This window comes from Chrysemys picta, chromosome 6, assembly GCF_011386835.1.
Source record: "Chrysemys picta bellii isolate R12L10 chromosome 6, ASM1138683v2, whole genome shotgun sequence".
Lineage (NCBI taxonomy): Eukaryota > Metazoa > Chordata > Testudines > Emydidae > Chrysemys > Chrysemys picta.
The window spans coordinates 46,745,501-46,761,394 of record NC_088796.1 but is presented as its reverse complement, the minus strand read 5'-3'; the positions used below and the strand labels follow the sequence as shown (position 1 = coordinate 46,761,394).

Here is a 15,894-nt window from a genome sequence, read left to right as displayed (position 1 = left end):
TCACCCATATTTACTGTTCGATGGTACTTAACTTATGCAAGCTGGATTCTCATTCCATCTGAACAGTCAGTAAACAAAGTATAAAGTCCTGCTAATCTGCTTGTAATTCCCTCTCTCAGAAAATGTACCCTCCATGAAGCTGGTCAATTGAACAGGCAAAGAAAGGGTAACACAGGTAGTAATCATGATCTATAGCTGGGCTTGCTGCTACTTTGAAACAAACATTTCTAATGCGAGAAATTTTAGGCTTTTCTCCTTTGCCAGTTCTCATCTATGTAAACACAAGTCATGTATGCAAAAAATTTCTGCATATGTGACATGCAGTGCTTTAGAGACTCAGTCACTCTCTTGTTTGTTTGAAAGAAAATTGACAGTTTGATCATTCAGCTGTTACATGCCTTCATTCTGTTCAGGGTTTTCCAGTGAAGTGCATGCTCTCATCATAAACCTTTGGATTTTAATCGTGTGTGTTTTATTTCTAAAGGGACACTGGTTTATTTCACTTTTTTGTTTTAATCCCTGCAGAAGCAACAAACCCCTCTCCACCTGGCAGCTGATCTTGGCAATGTGGAACTAGTGGAACTGCTGCTAAAGGCAGGCTGTGATCTCAAGATTGCTGACAAGGTATACAGTATTGCATTATTCACATCACAACGCGGTTATGTGATCATTGCTTTGATGCCCCTCTCGCTGAAGATATGGAGGTCACTGTTTCCAAACATTCTTCATAAAACGAGCATGACTAGAATGTAGCTGTTATGAAGAGAGTTTCCCTTTAATACTGTCATGGGGCAACAACTCCGAGATCTGAATGTTTCAGTGAATAGCTAGTTGTGAGGCCAAATGTGACGAAATCCAATGTACTTCAAAACTAAATCCACTGAGAAACATGCAGCAAAGGCCTACTCTGTTATGGGGTTTGTGTTACAGACCTTGCTATCAAAGAGCACTGATGGAAAAAACATAAGACTAACTGGACAGAATAACAGTTTGCAGATGTAATAGCTACATGCCTGGAGCCAGGTTCACTGCCACTAGAGGCATGTGCTTTTCTAATTAATTTCAGTGCAGTTGTTCCTGCTTACACTGTTCTGGTGCCCCAAGCCATGTCTTCATTAGAGACTGCTTTGGAAAAACAGCCATAATTTGTAATGATTTGTATAAGCACCAAAACAAACAGTCTATGGAGAAATACCATCGTAAGCATCAAGTGTTTTCTTGCCCTGTTATTAATTTGGTGATTGAGCTGGATACACTGATGGCTGTAGGGCCCTGAAGTGTCTGGCCAGCAAATGTAGCTCTTTATTCTTAATTTTTAAAAAAGCTACTAAACTGAATTGTTGACAATACAAGTTATTTCCTTACGTAAAGCTGCCCTGACTGAGTTTGAAACTGATGTAGCTTGGCAGAAAAATAAAAAGCCAATATTGATTCTACAAAAGCCACTTGTTCCCTCATGAGAAGAGACCTATGACTCAGAGGGAGGATTACGTGGCTGATGTGTTCTGTGAGGCTGCGGTAAGATACTGGTATGAGATGTAGTCTTCACATTTGATCAGCCTGTGGTCTGTCTACCCTGAGCCAAGAATTGTGGTTCCCATATCAGGCTTAAACCAAGATTAAACCCTGTTTGGGTAACACAATCCCTGGCCCATTGCAGAAAAGCCCTTCGCCACCTGAGAGATCACAGTGCTTTAAAGGTATAGGTGAGAAGGCAAACAATGAAAATAAATATTTCGTGCCCACTTCAGCATGAAATACCCTTATCCTTCTAGTCTGGGTGTAACCTGGCCCAGAAGTGCTTCTTGGCTGTGAGCTGCAGAGTAGCGTAGAAGGAGCATCACAAATGCTCTCCCCAGCTGCATTCCTGTTAGTTCTTGGGCTAGAAGCTTCCCTGTCTGTAGGCTGGACAGATTAAGTGGTTGGGGACATTGGCAGATATGGGGGTTTGGGGACTGGATTGGTTTGGAATGGGATGAGTGGGTTAGGGGTACTCCCATCCCTATGTTAGAGAAAAGGCAGCCTGCTTGGATTGACCTTGTGTTGTTGCCAGGCCTCTCTCCCCTCCCGCATCTTGAGTCTTCAGGTTTTCTGGCTAGAAAGGAGGTGATGGGATGGTCCTAGATGCGCATTGTTGCTTCTTAGTGCACAGAGGATGTTCTGTTTGAACCTGTTTCTTTCTCCAGATTCATTAAAATTCTACCTTGGTTATTGGCCTCTTCAGTGGCCAGGAAAGAACCCCCCATTTGTCAGGATGTCAAGTAACTTCTTGAATATAGTAACAGGTGTCCTAATGGTATGAACATATATTAGAGAAGGCAGGATTGCTCTCCTGTGAATGGGGAGCGACCAGGCAGATGTGAGTTCCAGGAAGTTCTGAAGGCTCTTTGTCTTTTCTCTTATGTAGAATGTTCTCTATCTGATGAGGATTTTGTGAAATGTAAATTCCTGGGCTCCCAAATGGGCTAATTATAATGATCTTGAATGGCGCTGGGAGCTAGAATTCAGAAGGTATATATTAGCGAACTTTATAATAGCTGGAGTGTAAAAGTGCTTTGTAACTTAATTTCTGGGCCCTCTAGTTAGAGGCTGATTTCTTTCAGTCCTAATGTGAAAGATCACCTACACCTTAATAGGTGGAAAACATCTAGAATACTTATATGTAGGGTAGCTGAGCTCAGTGCAAATCCAACGACATAAAAGGATTACAGAGATAAGCCAGTAAAGTCACAGAAGCATTTACATGGGCTTTGAACTATTAGTAGCAGAGATGTATTCAGATAGATTAAACAGTGCTCTGTGGCTGGAATGAAAGCAGTGGTTCTTGTGTGTTTTGGTGGCTGTACCAGACATTGAGCACCACCTTCTAGTCAGGTATGTATGCTTCAACCTGCCAAGATGTTGCTCCACCCTGTCATCAAACAGCCCATGTCCTTTACAGGCTAGAATACATAACAGAGAATGAGAGGTGAGCGGCAGCAATATACCAGGGTCCAGGACATAAGCTTGTTCTTATGCTAGGGGCTTCTCATCCCTACCTTAGCAACCACAAATATCTGAAATGCTCTACTGGTCCATTTGCAGGCATCTGGAATGCACTTAACTAAAGGGCTCCAGTTCACCCAGAGCAGCGAGGAGATTTACTTACTGTTACTCTGGAGACATAAAATTATATTGAAACATTTTCTTTGCAAATGTCAGGGCTCAGTAAACAGACTCCAGATTCCTGTTATTCTGCCCGTCACCTGGACACATGTTGTAACTCACTGTCTGTTTTCAGCAAGGAAAAACTGCGCTGGCTGTCGCATCCAGGAGCAACCATGCCCTCATTGTTGATATGATTATTAAAGCAGAAAGGCATTACACCTTGAAACAGGTACGAAACAGCTCAGTCTTTCCAAAGGGGACAGTAGCTGAAGAAGCAGATTCTAACCAGATTTAAAGCTCCTTCTGCCTCAGCTGGTTCCCTTCTTGCCCGTCACTGACTGCTTACAAAATTCAGAAGAGTGAGTGCAGGATTGGAGAGTGCAGAGTTCTAGTCCAGGTTTTGCCCCTGACATCCCATCCCTTCTCTGCCACATGGAAAAAATTGCAAAGGTGACAACATTAACCAAACTTCAAATTGTGGCCACGAAGTCCCAGGAGCCAGGATGTTCCAGATCCAGGCTGCTCCTCTGAAAATCAAGCTCCACCTATTCAAACAAACAAACAAAACAAAACAAAACAAAAAACCCAACCACCCAAAAGCATTAACTAGGGGTATGTCTACACTGGAAACTTCAAAGCGCTGCTGCAGGAATGCTCCCTCGGCAGTACTTTGAAGTGGTCGTGCATGAGCGCTAGGAGAGAGCTCTCCCAGCACTCCTGGTAATCCACCTCCATGAGGGGATTAGCTCTGAGCTGGGAGCGTGGCTCCCAGCACTCGCAGCCTGTCTACACTAGTGCTTTAAAGCGCTCAGACTTGCTGCACTCGAGGGGGGTGGGTGGGTGATTTTTCACACCCCTGAGCCAGAAAGTTAGAGCACTATAAAATGTAAGTGTAGACAAGCTCTAAGCTTCAGTTCAGTTAATATGCCTCTCTCTGCATTCTCACCTGACCCGCCTCCCTTTCTTGGCATCCAGCTTCCAGTGAGACATTTCCCCTTGCTGAGAGGCGCACCCTCAGATAAGTATCAGAAAGTGGACTTATTTCACTACTTCCAATAAACACACCTGATCAGACAATGGAACCACCTGCCTTTTGACAATGTTTGCTGGTTCTTACTAGTTCCTTGGAAATATAAATAGACTGAGAAAGAAATTCAGTTGCCTGCCTCCTTGTTACACATCAGGGTGTAACTCTGCAATCTTTTCTCTGCTTTACCTCTGCCTATCATTGCTAAGCTATTACACAAATAAATTACTTGTCATTCCTTCATACTTCCTGATAATTAATGCTGCAGGGAACACGTGCAGGTAAAGCAGAGTTCTTGGGGATTAACAAGTCCACCGACTACACAGCTTGTGTGTGTCTGTTTGGGTTTGGTTCAGCTGGAATCGTTGTCAGGTACATTATTATTCCTTTCAGCTTAAAAGGGAATTGGAGGTCAAGCTATTCATTCCTGGAGAAAATATGACAACTGAGATAGCACTAAAGAATACTCCTTTCGATACATTTACTTAACTGTCTGAGGAAAAGAAAAGATGTTTAAGCAGGTGTTTCTGTGAAACAGTTGAACAGATGTTAGGAAATAAAACCATAGTGCTTCTACCACATTAGCTGTAGCCAAGTATCTCAAAACAGATGAGCAAGGGCGTTGGAGTAGCAAAAATATTACTAGTATGGAACGTAAGCTGCTAGGAAATAAAATATTGTAACACCACCACTTGTTTAACTATTTTTTTGAACCATAAGTTTAGAGTAGCACTTTTATTATATTAAAATGTCCTACAACCCTAAGCCATGCTTTAGACAGCTAATATCTTATTCTCCTGGCACACTGTTCTGGGGTTTAAAATATTCATCCCACTCCATTATGAGCAGAGTTAAGCACATACTTTAGTCCCATTGAATTCACAGGCTTTGCTGAACTGGGGCCTTATTGGATGTCTGCAATAGAAGTTAAATTCTGGCCCTTTGATGTCAATGACAAAACTCCCTTATTTTTCCCCCACCCTTCCAAGATTTCCCGCTGGTGCTGCTCCATTAGTAAGAGCCTCAATGCAGTAAGGGCTCCAAGGGTCCACTGTGTTCTACTTCTAACCATGTCATCTAACTCTGAGAGACAGTCTACACGTTGCTATGGTTAACTTGCCAGCAACCAGCGCATTGTCTACACTAGTGCCCTCACTAAGGAAGTTGAGCCAGTGGTAGCAATGGTGGGAAACTTGACAAAAAAGCCTAATGTAGACAGACCATAAAACATGGCTTAAACTTGTTTTTTCTGTCCACAGAGGCAAGAGAAAACATCTTATGTGGCTTAGTCACAATTATGTTTAAAAATTATCATTTTTGTAGCATAGACAGGGCCCACCTACAAAAGCATATTAATAGTAAATCTATAGCAAGATTGCTGGTGAAAGTAGCATTTAATTTTACAAGTATCTTAATATATTATATTTTAACTCATACAACAACAGGCCTTAGGTCCTGTCCGCTCTACAGTTAATTTTGCTCAGCCGTGTTTTGAGATTAGTAGCAGTTGCCTTAAGCAGTGAGGAAAAGGGATCTGCCACCCCCCAGAGCTCTGCTAGCCAAACTATGATAACAGGCTACTTTTTATTTTGTCTATACTAAGAAAATTACCTGTTGCTGACAATGGATGTCAAAGTACACAGCTGAACGTAGTTTAACTGCCAGAGTAGCCAAGTACAAAAGTTCACTATTGTTTCTGACTCTGTAGTTAAAATTTGTGCAGCTTATTTAACATCTTTGTTTTCTTTCTAGGAACATCTAGAAAACCAAGTTGATGCACCAGATTTTATTCTATCCTTCAAACAGGATCACAGTGCACAGACTAAGCAAATCCGTTCCTGCCTCTGGAATCTGGCTTACAATCAGTTAAAACCCCAAGAATGGAAAAAGCTGGCCCTGTTCTGGAAGTTTACAGAGGAGCAAATTAAAGCTATTGAAGAACAGTGGACAGGTAATGAAATACATTGATCAAGTACAGTAGTATATAAATAGCTTAGGTGAAGACATGGCTGCTGGGAGTTATAGTCAACTCCGACCTGGATTTTGACATGGGTTCATAGCTACACATGATTTCCTTGGTCAAATAGGGACATTTCACTCAAATCAAATTCATTATATTTTATCTGATTTTTTTAAATTAACTTTAATTGTGAATTAAATAAATTTCATGTTAACACATTCTGTGAGACCTCACTCATGCACCTGCTTCAGAATCCTCAGGGAAAGTTGGCAATATCTCCATATTTATAGGAAAGAACCATATCGTGTTGACAGTTCACAATTTTGGCAGCACATACTGCATTCTTTGCTAGTACACCCTGGTGTATTTCTATACATTAAAACAAGTTAAAGGAATAAATTTATTTTAAGAACCATTAACCTTGATTTTTCCATTTGCTTTAGAGTGAAAACTAGTCTTTCACCTTTGGAAGTCTTAGTTTCCATCTTGCTTATAGGTCAGAAAGGAAATGAGTGCATGAGTAGAGTTGGAGGAATGCTGTACAACCTGGGAGCTTTTACAAAAGCAGCTGGGACATCAGGGTATTTTACTCCAAGCATATGACACAGACATGTATGTTGTATATTGCATAGGAAAAAAAAGCTATAAAGAACATGGACACCGAATGTTGCTCATCTGGTTACATGGTATATTGCTGGCTCACCAGAATCCAGTCAAACATATATATGAAGATCTGGTGCATGTAGGATTTCAACAAGTAGCTGGTAAGCTATTGTTTAATATGCAAGACAAAGCTATGTGGGGGAGATGCTCCATAAGTGCAGTCCTGTAAAAGAACAAGGCTCCTTGTAGATCTGTAGTTATGGGGATTTTTGGCTTGACTGGGCAGAAGAAACCATTAAAATTACTTTGGGCTTTGGAGGTGGGGGGGATGGACAGACTTATTTTACAAACACACCCAGTTCCAATTGTAGTGGCATGCCTGACCTGGGCAAAACTGTCTAACTGTAGATATGGGAAGGAGCAATGCCTGTCTAGTAAGAGCATTTTTCCTTCTTTCTTTACAGAGAAAATCAGAGCTGAAACGAGCACTGAGATGGATTCGAGGAAATGTGCAGTTTCATGAACTTTTTAACAGAAGCTGTCATAGGCTATGGACTATGTTCCAGATGGAAAGTCATTTGTAAATACTCTTTCCAGAAAAGATCTTACAATAGAACCTCAGAGTTACAAACACAAACAACCTCCATTCCCAAGGTAACTCTGAAATAAACATTCTGGTTCTTTCAAAAGTTTACAATTAAACATTGATTTAATAGAGCTTTGAAACTTTACTGTGCAGAAGAAAAATACTGCTTTCCCTTTATTTTTTAGTAGTTTACACATTTAACATAGTACTGTACTTGCTTTTTTTCCTCCAGTCTCTGTTCCTGGCTGGTTCCAAATGAGGTGTGTGGTTGAGTGGTCAGTTCATAACTCTGAGGTTCTACTGTATTTGCAAAATGTAGCTCACCACCTATGAAGTTTTTCAAAGCTCTATTTACAGGTTATTAGTGCTACAACACAAACTTCTATACCTGAGTTATTAATTTGGTTAGTTCTATACTCTGCCTTTTTCTGACATTTCACCTTTGAGAGAAATTACACTGCCATAAAAAAATTAAATTAAAATTAACGTTCATGTAATTGTAGTGGTCATTCTCAGTAATTTGTGACTATCCTGCCAAATGAGAGAACATGCTACAATGTTTTTGTATGTGACTTACACTAATTCCATATTGGAACTGCACTTAAACAAAATTTGTGCTTGATACTGAATGTAGTTCCTGTCAGCTAGAAAGCAAATCACTTGTATTTCATAAGTGAGGATTATGTGGATAAATAATCAACACCTTTACTTAATTAATGGAGAGATATCCTATCTCCTAGAACTGGAAGGGACCTTGAAAGATCATTGAGTCCAGCCCCCTGCCTTCACTAGCAGGACCAAGTACTGATTTTGTCTCAGATCCCCAAGTGGCCCCTTCAAGGATTGAACTCACAAGCCTGGGTTTAGCAGGCCAATGCTCAAACCACTGAGCTATCCCTCCCCAGAAATAGGCCAGTATCCAGCCTAATTTGAGATTTAGCTCATTTTAAAGTAAATTGCAACGTCTTAAAAATGGAAAGAACCCCAATACCGATTATGGAAACAGCTAGGAGGCTGCTATGTTGAATAATTTTTTTCCTTGTAAGATCTTGGATCTCTGTTTGCTAAAGTTACCTTCATACTCTTTCCCTAGCATTAATTCATCCACCTAATTTCAAATGTTACAGTACTACAAAGAATCTTAAGTCTTTCATTAAGAGACTGAATCTACTTGTAATTAACATTTTATATAAAAGACCCTGGACAAACATCTATTTTGATCCTTTATTAAAAACCGTATTCAACAGCTTCCTTAAATAAAGTATACATGTAATAAAATAGGTTCTCTCAAATAGACATAGCTTGCACTTACAGAGAACTACATTGTAAAGTCAAATTGCTATTTATCCCCCCCCTCACAACATTTGAGTAAGTCTACAATTTGATTTTTAAAAGGTAAAAACATGATGTATCCTTGAGCCTTGCTACATCAGTCTGGAAACATTGGGAAGAGCTTTACTCTGGAACTTGGTAAAACTCTCTACCTGGAAGGAAAAATTCAAGCATTTCAAAATATTCCTTAGTCCACAACTTTTATTGACTGAACGTTAGTATGAGACTGGCTATGAGGTGTTCGTCCACCGTGTCCAGGAGGTCTCAAACTGGTGGCACTAGAAGCATGGTGCACTGTTCGAGGGTATTTAGCAGCAGTGGCTTGGGATATAGTTTGCTGAAAAATAAAACAAGATACGTCTATGAACATTTAAAAAAAAATACTCCTAGAAACTGAATTCCCTATTAAGTTAGCTGGAATGCAGTGAACCTGAACCTAAAACGGAGAAGAAACAACGAGTGACGGATAGAGAGTAATACGGGTCACTGACCTCACTTTCTCTTAGCTCTTGGCCATTCATCACCATCTATGCTTTAACTCTTTTCAAAATGAAAAAAGTTCTCTTATTTGTGTAGATGGGAGCTTTTAATCAACAGTGCTAAGCTTCTGTAATTAGCTTAGTCAAAAGATCAGCCTGTTTACTTCAAGACCCTTGGTTAAGTTATTCTGTTGTGGTCCTATTTAGTTACAGCAACATTCCTTTAAAGTTAGGATAGTTTCTGAATAAATCAAGATGGCTTCCTCCTAAGGAAATAGGATGTCAGTTACCCGTAGGTAAGAAGACAATTGCATTTCCATCACAGGAGTTTTCTTACAAGGCTTAAGGCTGTTTTGCTACCAGGCAGATGGCCTCCCTGTTGCAGTAACTATGGTCATTCTCTTTTTAATCACACTAATGACTCTCCAGCCAGAATCTTTCCATTGCCAAAGATTAATTCAATCAGCAAAGCACTTCACTACAGCTGATGCTGCGTTATGTATTTATTGCCAAATGTACATGACAAGTGGTAAGGTATACGGGACAGAGGCCTGAAACATCCCCTGGTTCAGAGAGCTTCTAGGGGGGCTAGTTGTTTCCTTTTCTAGTTTGAGACTGAACAGAGGGTGCACATGCCTTCCAAATTTGCTCTCTTCCCCTGCCTCTTTTAAAATTCCTTTTCCAAGCTCCAGCCAGCTCATATTTAACACATCTACAAATATTAGTCTAATAGTTCAAGTGTCTGTCATACACTCTGCATCCAGTTCTTGCCTTCAGAAAAATAAAGCTAACAGCACACCTCTGGAGTCCCAGGGCATAGACCACCACTGCTTAACAACTTGTATCTTTCCCAAAAGCCCATGGAAAAGAGGTCTTGCCACATGCTAGAAGGTTAAATCCAGGCTCTGGAAAACCAATGCAGAGTTGAGGAAGTGTTTTGTTGGCAACCCCAGCTGCTTATATCAAGGAAGCTCAAGTACATCACCCCAGGAGGCAGGTGATCTTTCATGTAACCAGACCCAAACCACTTAGGACTTCACAGGTTAAAGCTAACATCTTCAGCCAGATTTCTCCTTCATATACACCCAAGTGATCAAAGGCTCTTGCTCTGATGGTGGTCAGCCTATTACGCTGTACAAATGACTTCGATTGATCTTTTTATGCTAATAAAGCCACTGCGCAAAACCCTTTTTCCTTGGTGTATATTGGCTATCCAATATTCTATTACTATAGTCATTCAATTCACCATCACTGCAACATACTGCATAGGAAAGAGATGTGTGCGTGGTGGGGAAGGGGGTAGTAAGAATCAAGTACAGCAAAAAGCAGGGGGGCTTTGTTGCCATCCACACAGTTGTTTGGTTAGGGGCATGACATTAAAAAAAAGTGATACATGCTTTAAGCTTGTCAGTCCATCCTGTCACTACTGCTTTTGGCCCAGCCACATTTCTCACTCATTAAATCAAGTTCATACACAAGTTCTAGCTCCACAATGACTGAGGAAGCATTGCTTCCAAAAAGCTATTTAACCTCAGTTGTGCAGAGGGCACTGGCAGCAGTAGATGTACAATGAACCAACAAAAGCTTCAAAACCTATCAGAACTATTATTACAATCGGAAGGGGCAAATAGGGGTAGAGTTTAAGTGGGATTATTCATTTCCAGCCCTCATCATTTTGACGTGAATCTTTGTTGCTAGAACACACACCCAACAGAAAAAAAATGCTTAATTTACTCTAATAGCGCTCACACGTACCTGTTAAAACAGAAAGATAAAAGCTCATCAGGGAGGAGTCTCAAACTACTAGTAGACATGGTGTAACAAGACAGTTATTACCCTAATATCAGTTGCACTTACTTGAGTGACTGGATGATGCTTTTCTACAATGACTGAACTCATGGGTGGTGAGACTCCCATTACAGCTAAACTACTACAAATTCTGTTCTTTTGTCCCAAATCAGATCGGCCTGTGATTCGAGCAGTGATTGTTCTTCCTGCCTTCTGCTGAGCAGATGTCACTACTCTTGCCATAGGCTACAAATAAACAAGACACATTAGTAGAGATGCCTACACACAGTATGTACAATGCAACCAGGCAACTGCTTTGCTTTATTAGCTACATATATGAATAGAACTTACAGGTACTGTAGGTAAACTAGAGTCCATAATGGTATAGAACAGATTCCATACAGTGGGCACAATTAAACATTGGGTATTTATTACCTGCAGTTACATTTACCATGGTATTTCCCATTCTAAATAAAGGCAATACTACATTTATCATGATAATAGTAAGTACTGTGATGTGGTTAATGAATATTGTGCTGAAGCACAGCAAACCTCAATCATGAAAGGGCCCTCTGTCAGCTATTTTGACAAATCTAGCAGTGTGGAACAATTGTAGCTTTGCTTTCTGGCTGCAAACTAGTGACAGCTATAGGCACCCACATCAGCCCAGCAGGGTCCTTGAATCAATAATATACCAGGCACAAAAAAGGTTACACATAATGAAACTGAGGCACTGCAATTTTTCAATCTTCCATCCTTCCCCAGAGAAGTACTGACAGCAAACTGCCAGATAGGTATGAGCTTAGCAAAAAAGAAGATGGAGGAGGAAGAGAAACAAAAAGGAGCAGGTTATATGGAAGAGCAGAGGAGGGAACGAGGAACAGATTTCAACTAGTAAGCTAAAAGCGAGGCAGATTTGTTTAAAAAAACCCAACCCAACCTTTCAGCTGTTGAAATGTTAATTGCTTATGAAGTGCTGTATACAATTTTGCACAAACTTCTCCTCTCATATCATCCCCATTTTATTTCCTAACACCACACATTCCTTTTCCTAAAAGCCTTCCCCATTTTTAACTTCATTTAATATACAACAAATAATCCATTTAAAATGAACTGATGCATTTTCAAGTTTCTCTCCAGGCCTTTACTTAAACTCTTGGACAAACGCCTCTACTTCATACTTCTGTATGTTACCCGAAATTCTCACAGTAAGAAAGGATCCAAGACAGACTAACACCTACAATGACTTCAAATATTAAATCAATTAATTCTAGTTTGTTACCAGTTTTTGAGCTGATGTAATGCCAGATCCTACAGCTGCACTAGCGACTATTACTGGAGAATTTGATTCTAATCTGGTCTGAGAAGTACTTGCGTGGCCCAGATGGGATGAAAACTGTAAATAAATCAAAGGGTTTTATAGAGGAATGAGAACTGTAGTTTGGATCATACTTAATTCTTTACTGAAAATGCAGTTTTATTATTTGAGTAGTCTGACACTTCAATTAGCTGCTGAATTTTATTCTGTACAGATTCTATACTCAAAGCTAAATCGAGTCAGTCAACTTAAAAACCACCGCGTTGTCAGAAAGTTTGGTACCTATAGAGATCTGAGTAATATCCAAGATTCTGTAACAAAGATCAGAAGGAAAAAATGTTGACATTTTTTCAGTTTGGTTATTTTGTGTGTAGTCCATTTCACTGTTTCCCCTGCTTGGGCGGGTCTTTAATAAAATGGAAATATTTAATTGTAAACATCACAAATTCTCAGTGGGATCTAAGGACAGACGTAGTACCTGAAACTATTTTTAACTCAGGTTTTGAAAGTGACTAGATTCGAAGTTGGCACTGTCCCTTGTAAATAATACATTTCTGATAATTGGCCTTTCCGTTAATGTAAAATTCTATTTTCTCAAACTAAATCAAGTTCAGATATTTTTTCCAAACAAGTCTCAGCAGCTGTTTTCCACAAAGATACCTTGAAAAGCAGATTCTGCTTAAGATTGTGACCTTTTGTCCTAAGTAAGTAGCTTGCAAATTTTCTACTTACAAAATTAGAATTTTCTGGGAAGAAAAAAAAACCCACAACATAGCAACCATAACCCAACAACTATGTGCATATAATGTTTTATACTATAGTACATGCTGCTATATTTAAGTATTTATGTCTCCAAAGTAATCGAGTTCTGACGTTTTAAAAAGAAGCTATTTGTAAATTATCCAAGTGCAAAAACATTACTGAAGGTTCTCTCAATGCATGAGTTATTCAGTTTGTTCAATGAAAAAAACCTGCTGCCTAAATAGCTTAATGAATGAACTTTTTCTAATACCACATTTTTTAATTCTATTCCTGCTATAATACTTACAATTTCCTCTTGTGGAACAGTGGCTGCTGTTGGAGGTGGTGGTGACGGAGGATCAAATTGGGAAGGAGGGAGCCTTCCAGTGGCATTAGTTCCAGGATCTTCTCTCCTATTTACTGCATCTGTTATTAGAAACACAGATTAAAACAATCAGCACAGAACCTGGTAAACCCAATGAACACTAGCAAGCCTTAAGGAGAGAAGATGAGTCACAGTAAAACCTTTCTGTTCCTTTGGGATTTGTATATAATCTTATTAAAAGGATCAGTCTATTACATAGGGTTTTATTTAGCTCTCCTGTATCTGAATCCCTCTCTCAGAAGCTTGCAAATACTATAGGCTAGATCCTCTGTTACACCCCAACCTCTTGGTGCTGGTCAGGTGATGCAAATAGGTAGGATTCTGGACATAACTTGCCAATGGAGAATTCCCTAGGCAGAGGGGCTCCTATATTAGGTATCCCACCCCAACCTTGGTGTAGGGAGCATGGCAATGAAAGGAGGTGGCATGTTGGAGCCCTGCTGCACTAGTGTAAGATCACTTAGGGACACTGCATCAGTAGGGTAAGTAACTAACTCACATGAGAATTGGCCTGCTACAGATTCAGGGAGCCATAACCAGATCCCAACACTGCACAAAGCAGAGGTCAGGGAGAACGGAGTCCAGTACCTTTTCCAAACAGGTTTTGTTCTTTTCTTTCAGAACACACAGTTTCTTTAATACAGCAAGCAGGAATATGTTTTTTATTTATTGACTTCCTTACCCTCTCTAACAGCAGATTCACAAAGCTGAAACTCTCACTATTGGTAGTGCTAAGATAGAGATTTTGATCATTCCATAGACTACAGTGACTCCATGTGGCAGTTAAATTTCCATCACGCCAAGTTTTGAAACAACCTAACATTACTACTTTAATCTTCTGCTTATGTATTCATTTCATAATATTTGCTTTTATGATGCGTTAGTTTAAATATATATTTTTCTAGGAAAAACAAGTCAATAAGCAGGACATTTCCATTAATACAATAATCACTACTGATGTCAGAAGAAGGAATGAAAATATGCAAGGATTACTTTTTGCTTTTAGTTTAAGATATGAAAGGGCCAATGTATGACCAAAGGACGAGTGTATACTAGTTACAAAAATAATCTAAGTGTTTTTTGTAATGACATGCATGAATTCAGATGCTTTGGTTTCTGAGAAAGTATAAAACTTGGATGATTCTTAGACTTATCTCCAGCAGACCTGAGTGCCATACATCCATGGCAAGGGGAAGAGGAGGAGTTTAAATTAAACATTTTAAAAGTCATTTCCACAGCTGATACTTGTCTTCAAACGGGAGTTGTGCATAAATAACTGATCACTGATTTTTGGCTTACCGTCTTTGAAGCTTTCAAATTCATAGATTATAAAGCCAGAAGGGACACTGTTATCATCTAGTCTGCCCTCCTAAAGGAGTATGGTGATCCCTAATGCTATTCTGCCACTCCCTGCTTCACTATAGAACCTTCTCCAGCCCTTTCCTGCTTGGCCTCCTGCTATAGCTTTAGAGAAATTCTCTCTTTCTATCTCACAGGTATGTAAATTTGTAAATACCCTCTCACTAATGACTCGAAGACCCACTGAACTACAAAATTTTGTAAAACAAGTAAACAAACAAATGTTAATGCATCACAGAAGTTTAGATTCGTCATTTGTGACAATTAATTTGGTTTTAATCATGAGAATAGTAAATAAAGAGTACATTCAAGTGTAAGAGCATGAAGCATTAATGCTGGGAAGTGAGAGCAAGTAATTTTTTTCTTTCCTTTTGGGGAATTGTGGATTAGAGATACCCTACTATTATCTCAGATATTTAAAAGAATGTGAAGTAGTTTAAGGGTCCAAATTCTAAACCTAGGGCTTGTCTACACAACTGTCACTGACTGATCCCTGTAGATTCTGCTGGTGCACACCAAAGGTTTCCCAGTGCACTTTAACTTAGTACTAAAATAATAATAATAATAAATGCTGCTACATTAAAAACAAACACTAAGACCCTGCTGGTGTGCACTAAAAGTTCATTAATGCGTTTTAATGTAGTAGCATTTTCTTTAGTACTACATTAAAGCCCACTAAGGAACTTTTAGTGTGCACCAGCAAGGTCTACACAGACCAATTAGTGGACAACACGTTAGTGCACTTTAAAAATTACTCCTCCCCCCCCCCCCCCCCCCAAGTGCACATTGCTGTACCTTGTAGGCAAGCCCTTATTTTAGCAGGGAATGTTCTCTAGCTTCACATATTTAGGTTTTTTGTTTTTTAATTAAATCCACTACTCTGTTGCTAACTAATTAATACACACAGTTTGAGCATGAATACCCCCAACATTTTCTTGGTTCTGTTGCCGCAGAAGCAGCAGTCCACGTTGGGATCCCAAGTTAAACCCTATTACAAGAATTCTGTTTACAACTGTGAAGGTAATGAAGACAGTCAGTGGTGGAAAGGCGATACTCCAATAGGTACAAAAATTGCTTGCTGAATAGAAGGAGAAGAGAAGTGTTATAGTCAAGTAAGTGTTCAAGAGATAGTCCCTTTCTACTGTTCTGGAACAAAGATAAAAGTTGAA

At 39.6% G+C, this 15,894-nt stretch overlaps 2 protein-coding genes across 21 annotated transcripts in view; one reads left to right on the top strand and one right to left on the bottom strand.

Moving 5' to 3' along the window:
• POLK (DNA polymerase kappa) overlaps positions 1–7,820 on the top strand; it is a 106,788-nt gene extending 98,968 nt beyond the window's left edge. For 13 of the 14 annotated variants that reach the window (XM_005288276.4, XM_042855953.2, XM_065550097.1 and 10 more), the window contains 5 exons: positions 526–624; positions 3,281–3,376; positions 5,927–6,125; positions 6,767–6,898; positions 7,202–7,820. In XM_005288276.4, coding sequence (XP_005288333.2) covers positions 526–624; positions 3,281–3,376; positions 5,927–6,125; positions 6,767–6,898; positions 7,202–7,260 — 585 coding nt within the window. In that variant the 3' untranslated portion in view covers positions 7,261–7,820. The remainder of the gene's footprint in view (positions 1–525; positions 625–3,280; positions 3,377–5,926; positions 6,126–6,766; positions 6,899–7,201) is intronic. The other variant, XM_065550091.1, reaches the window with a different exon arrangement.
• A 713-nt stretch (positions 7,821–8,533) lies between these two features.
• The window catches only part of POC5 (POC5 centriolar protein), a 77,667-nt gene continuing 70,306 nt past the window's right edge, over positions 8,534–15,894 (bottom strand). For 4 of the 7 annotated variants that reach the window (XM_065550119.1, XM_065550118.1, XM_065550122.1 and 1 more), the window contains 4 exons: positions 13,289–13,407; positions 12,205–12,318; positions 10,992–11,168; positions 8,534–8,992 (listed from right to left, as the gene is read on the bottom strand). In XM_065550119.1, the coding sequence (XP_065406191.1) occupies positions 8,843–8,992; positions 10,992–11,168; positions 12,205–12,318; positions 13,289–13,407 (560 nt within the window). In that variant the 3' untranslated portion in view covers positions 8,534–8,842. The remainder of the gene's footprint in view (positions 8,993–10,991; positions 11,169–12,204; positions 12,319–13,288; positions 13,408–15,894) is intronic. The other 3 variants (XM_065550121.1, XM_065550120.1, XM_065550124.1) reach the window with 1 other exon arrangement.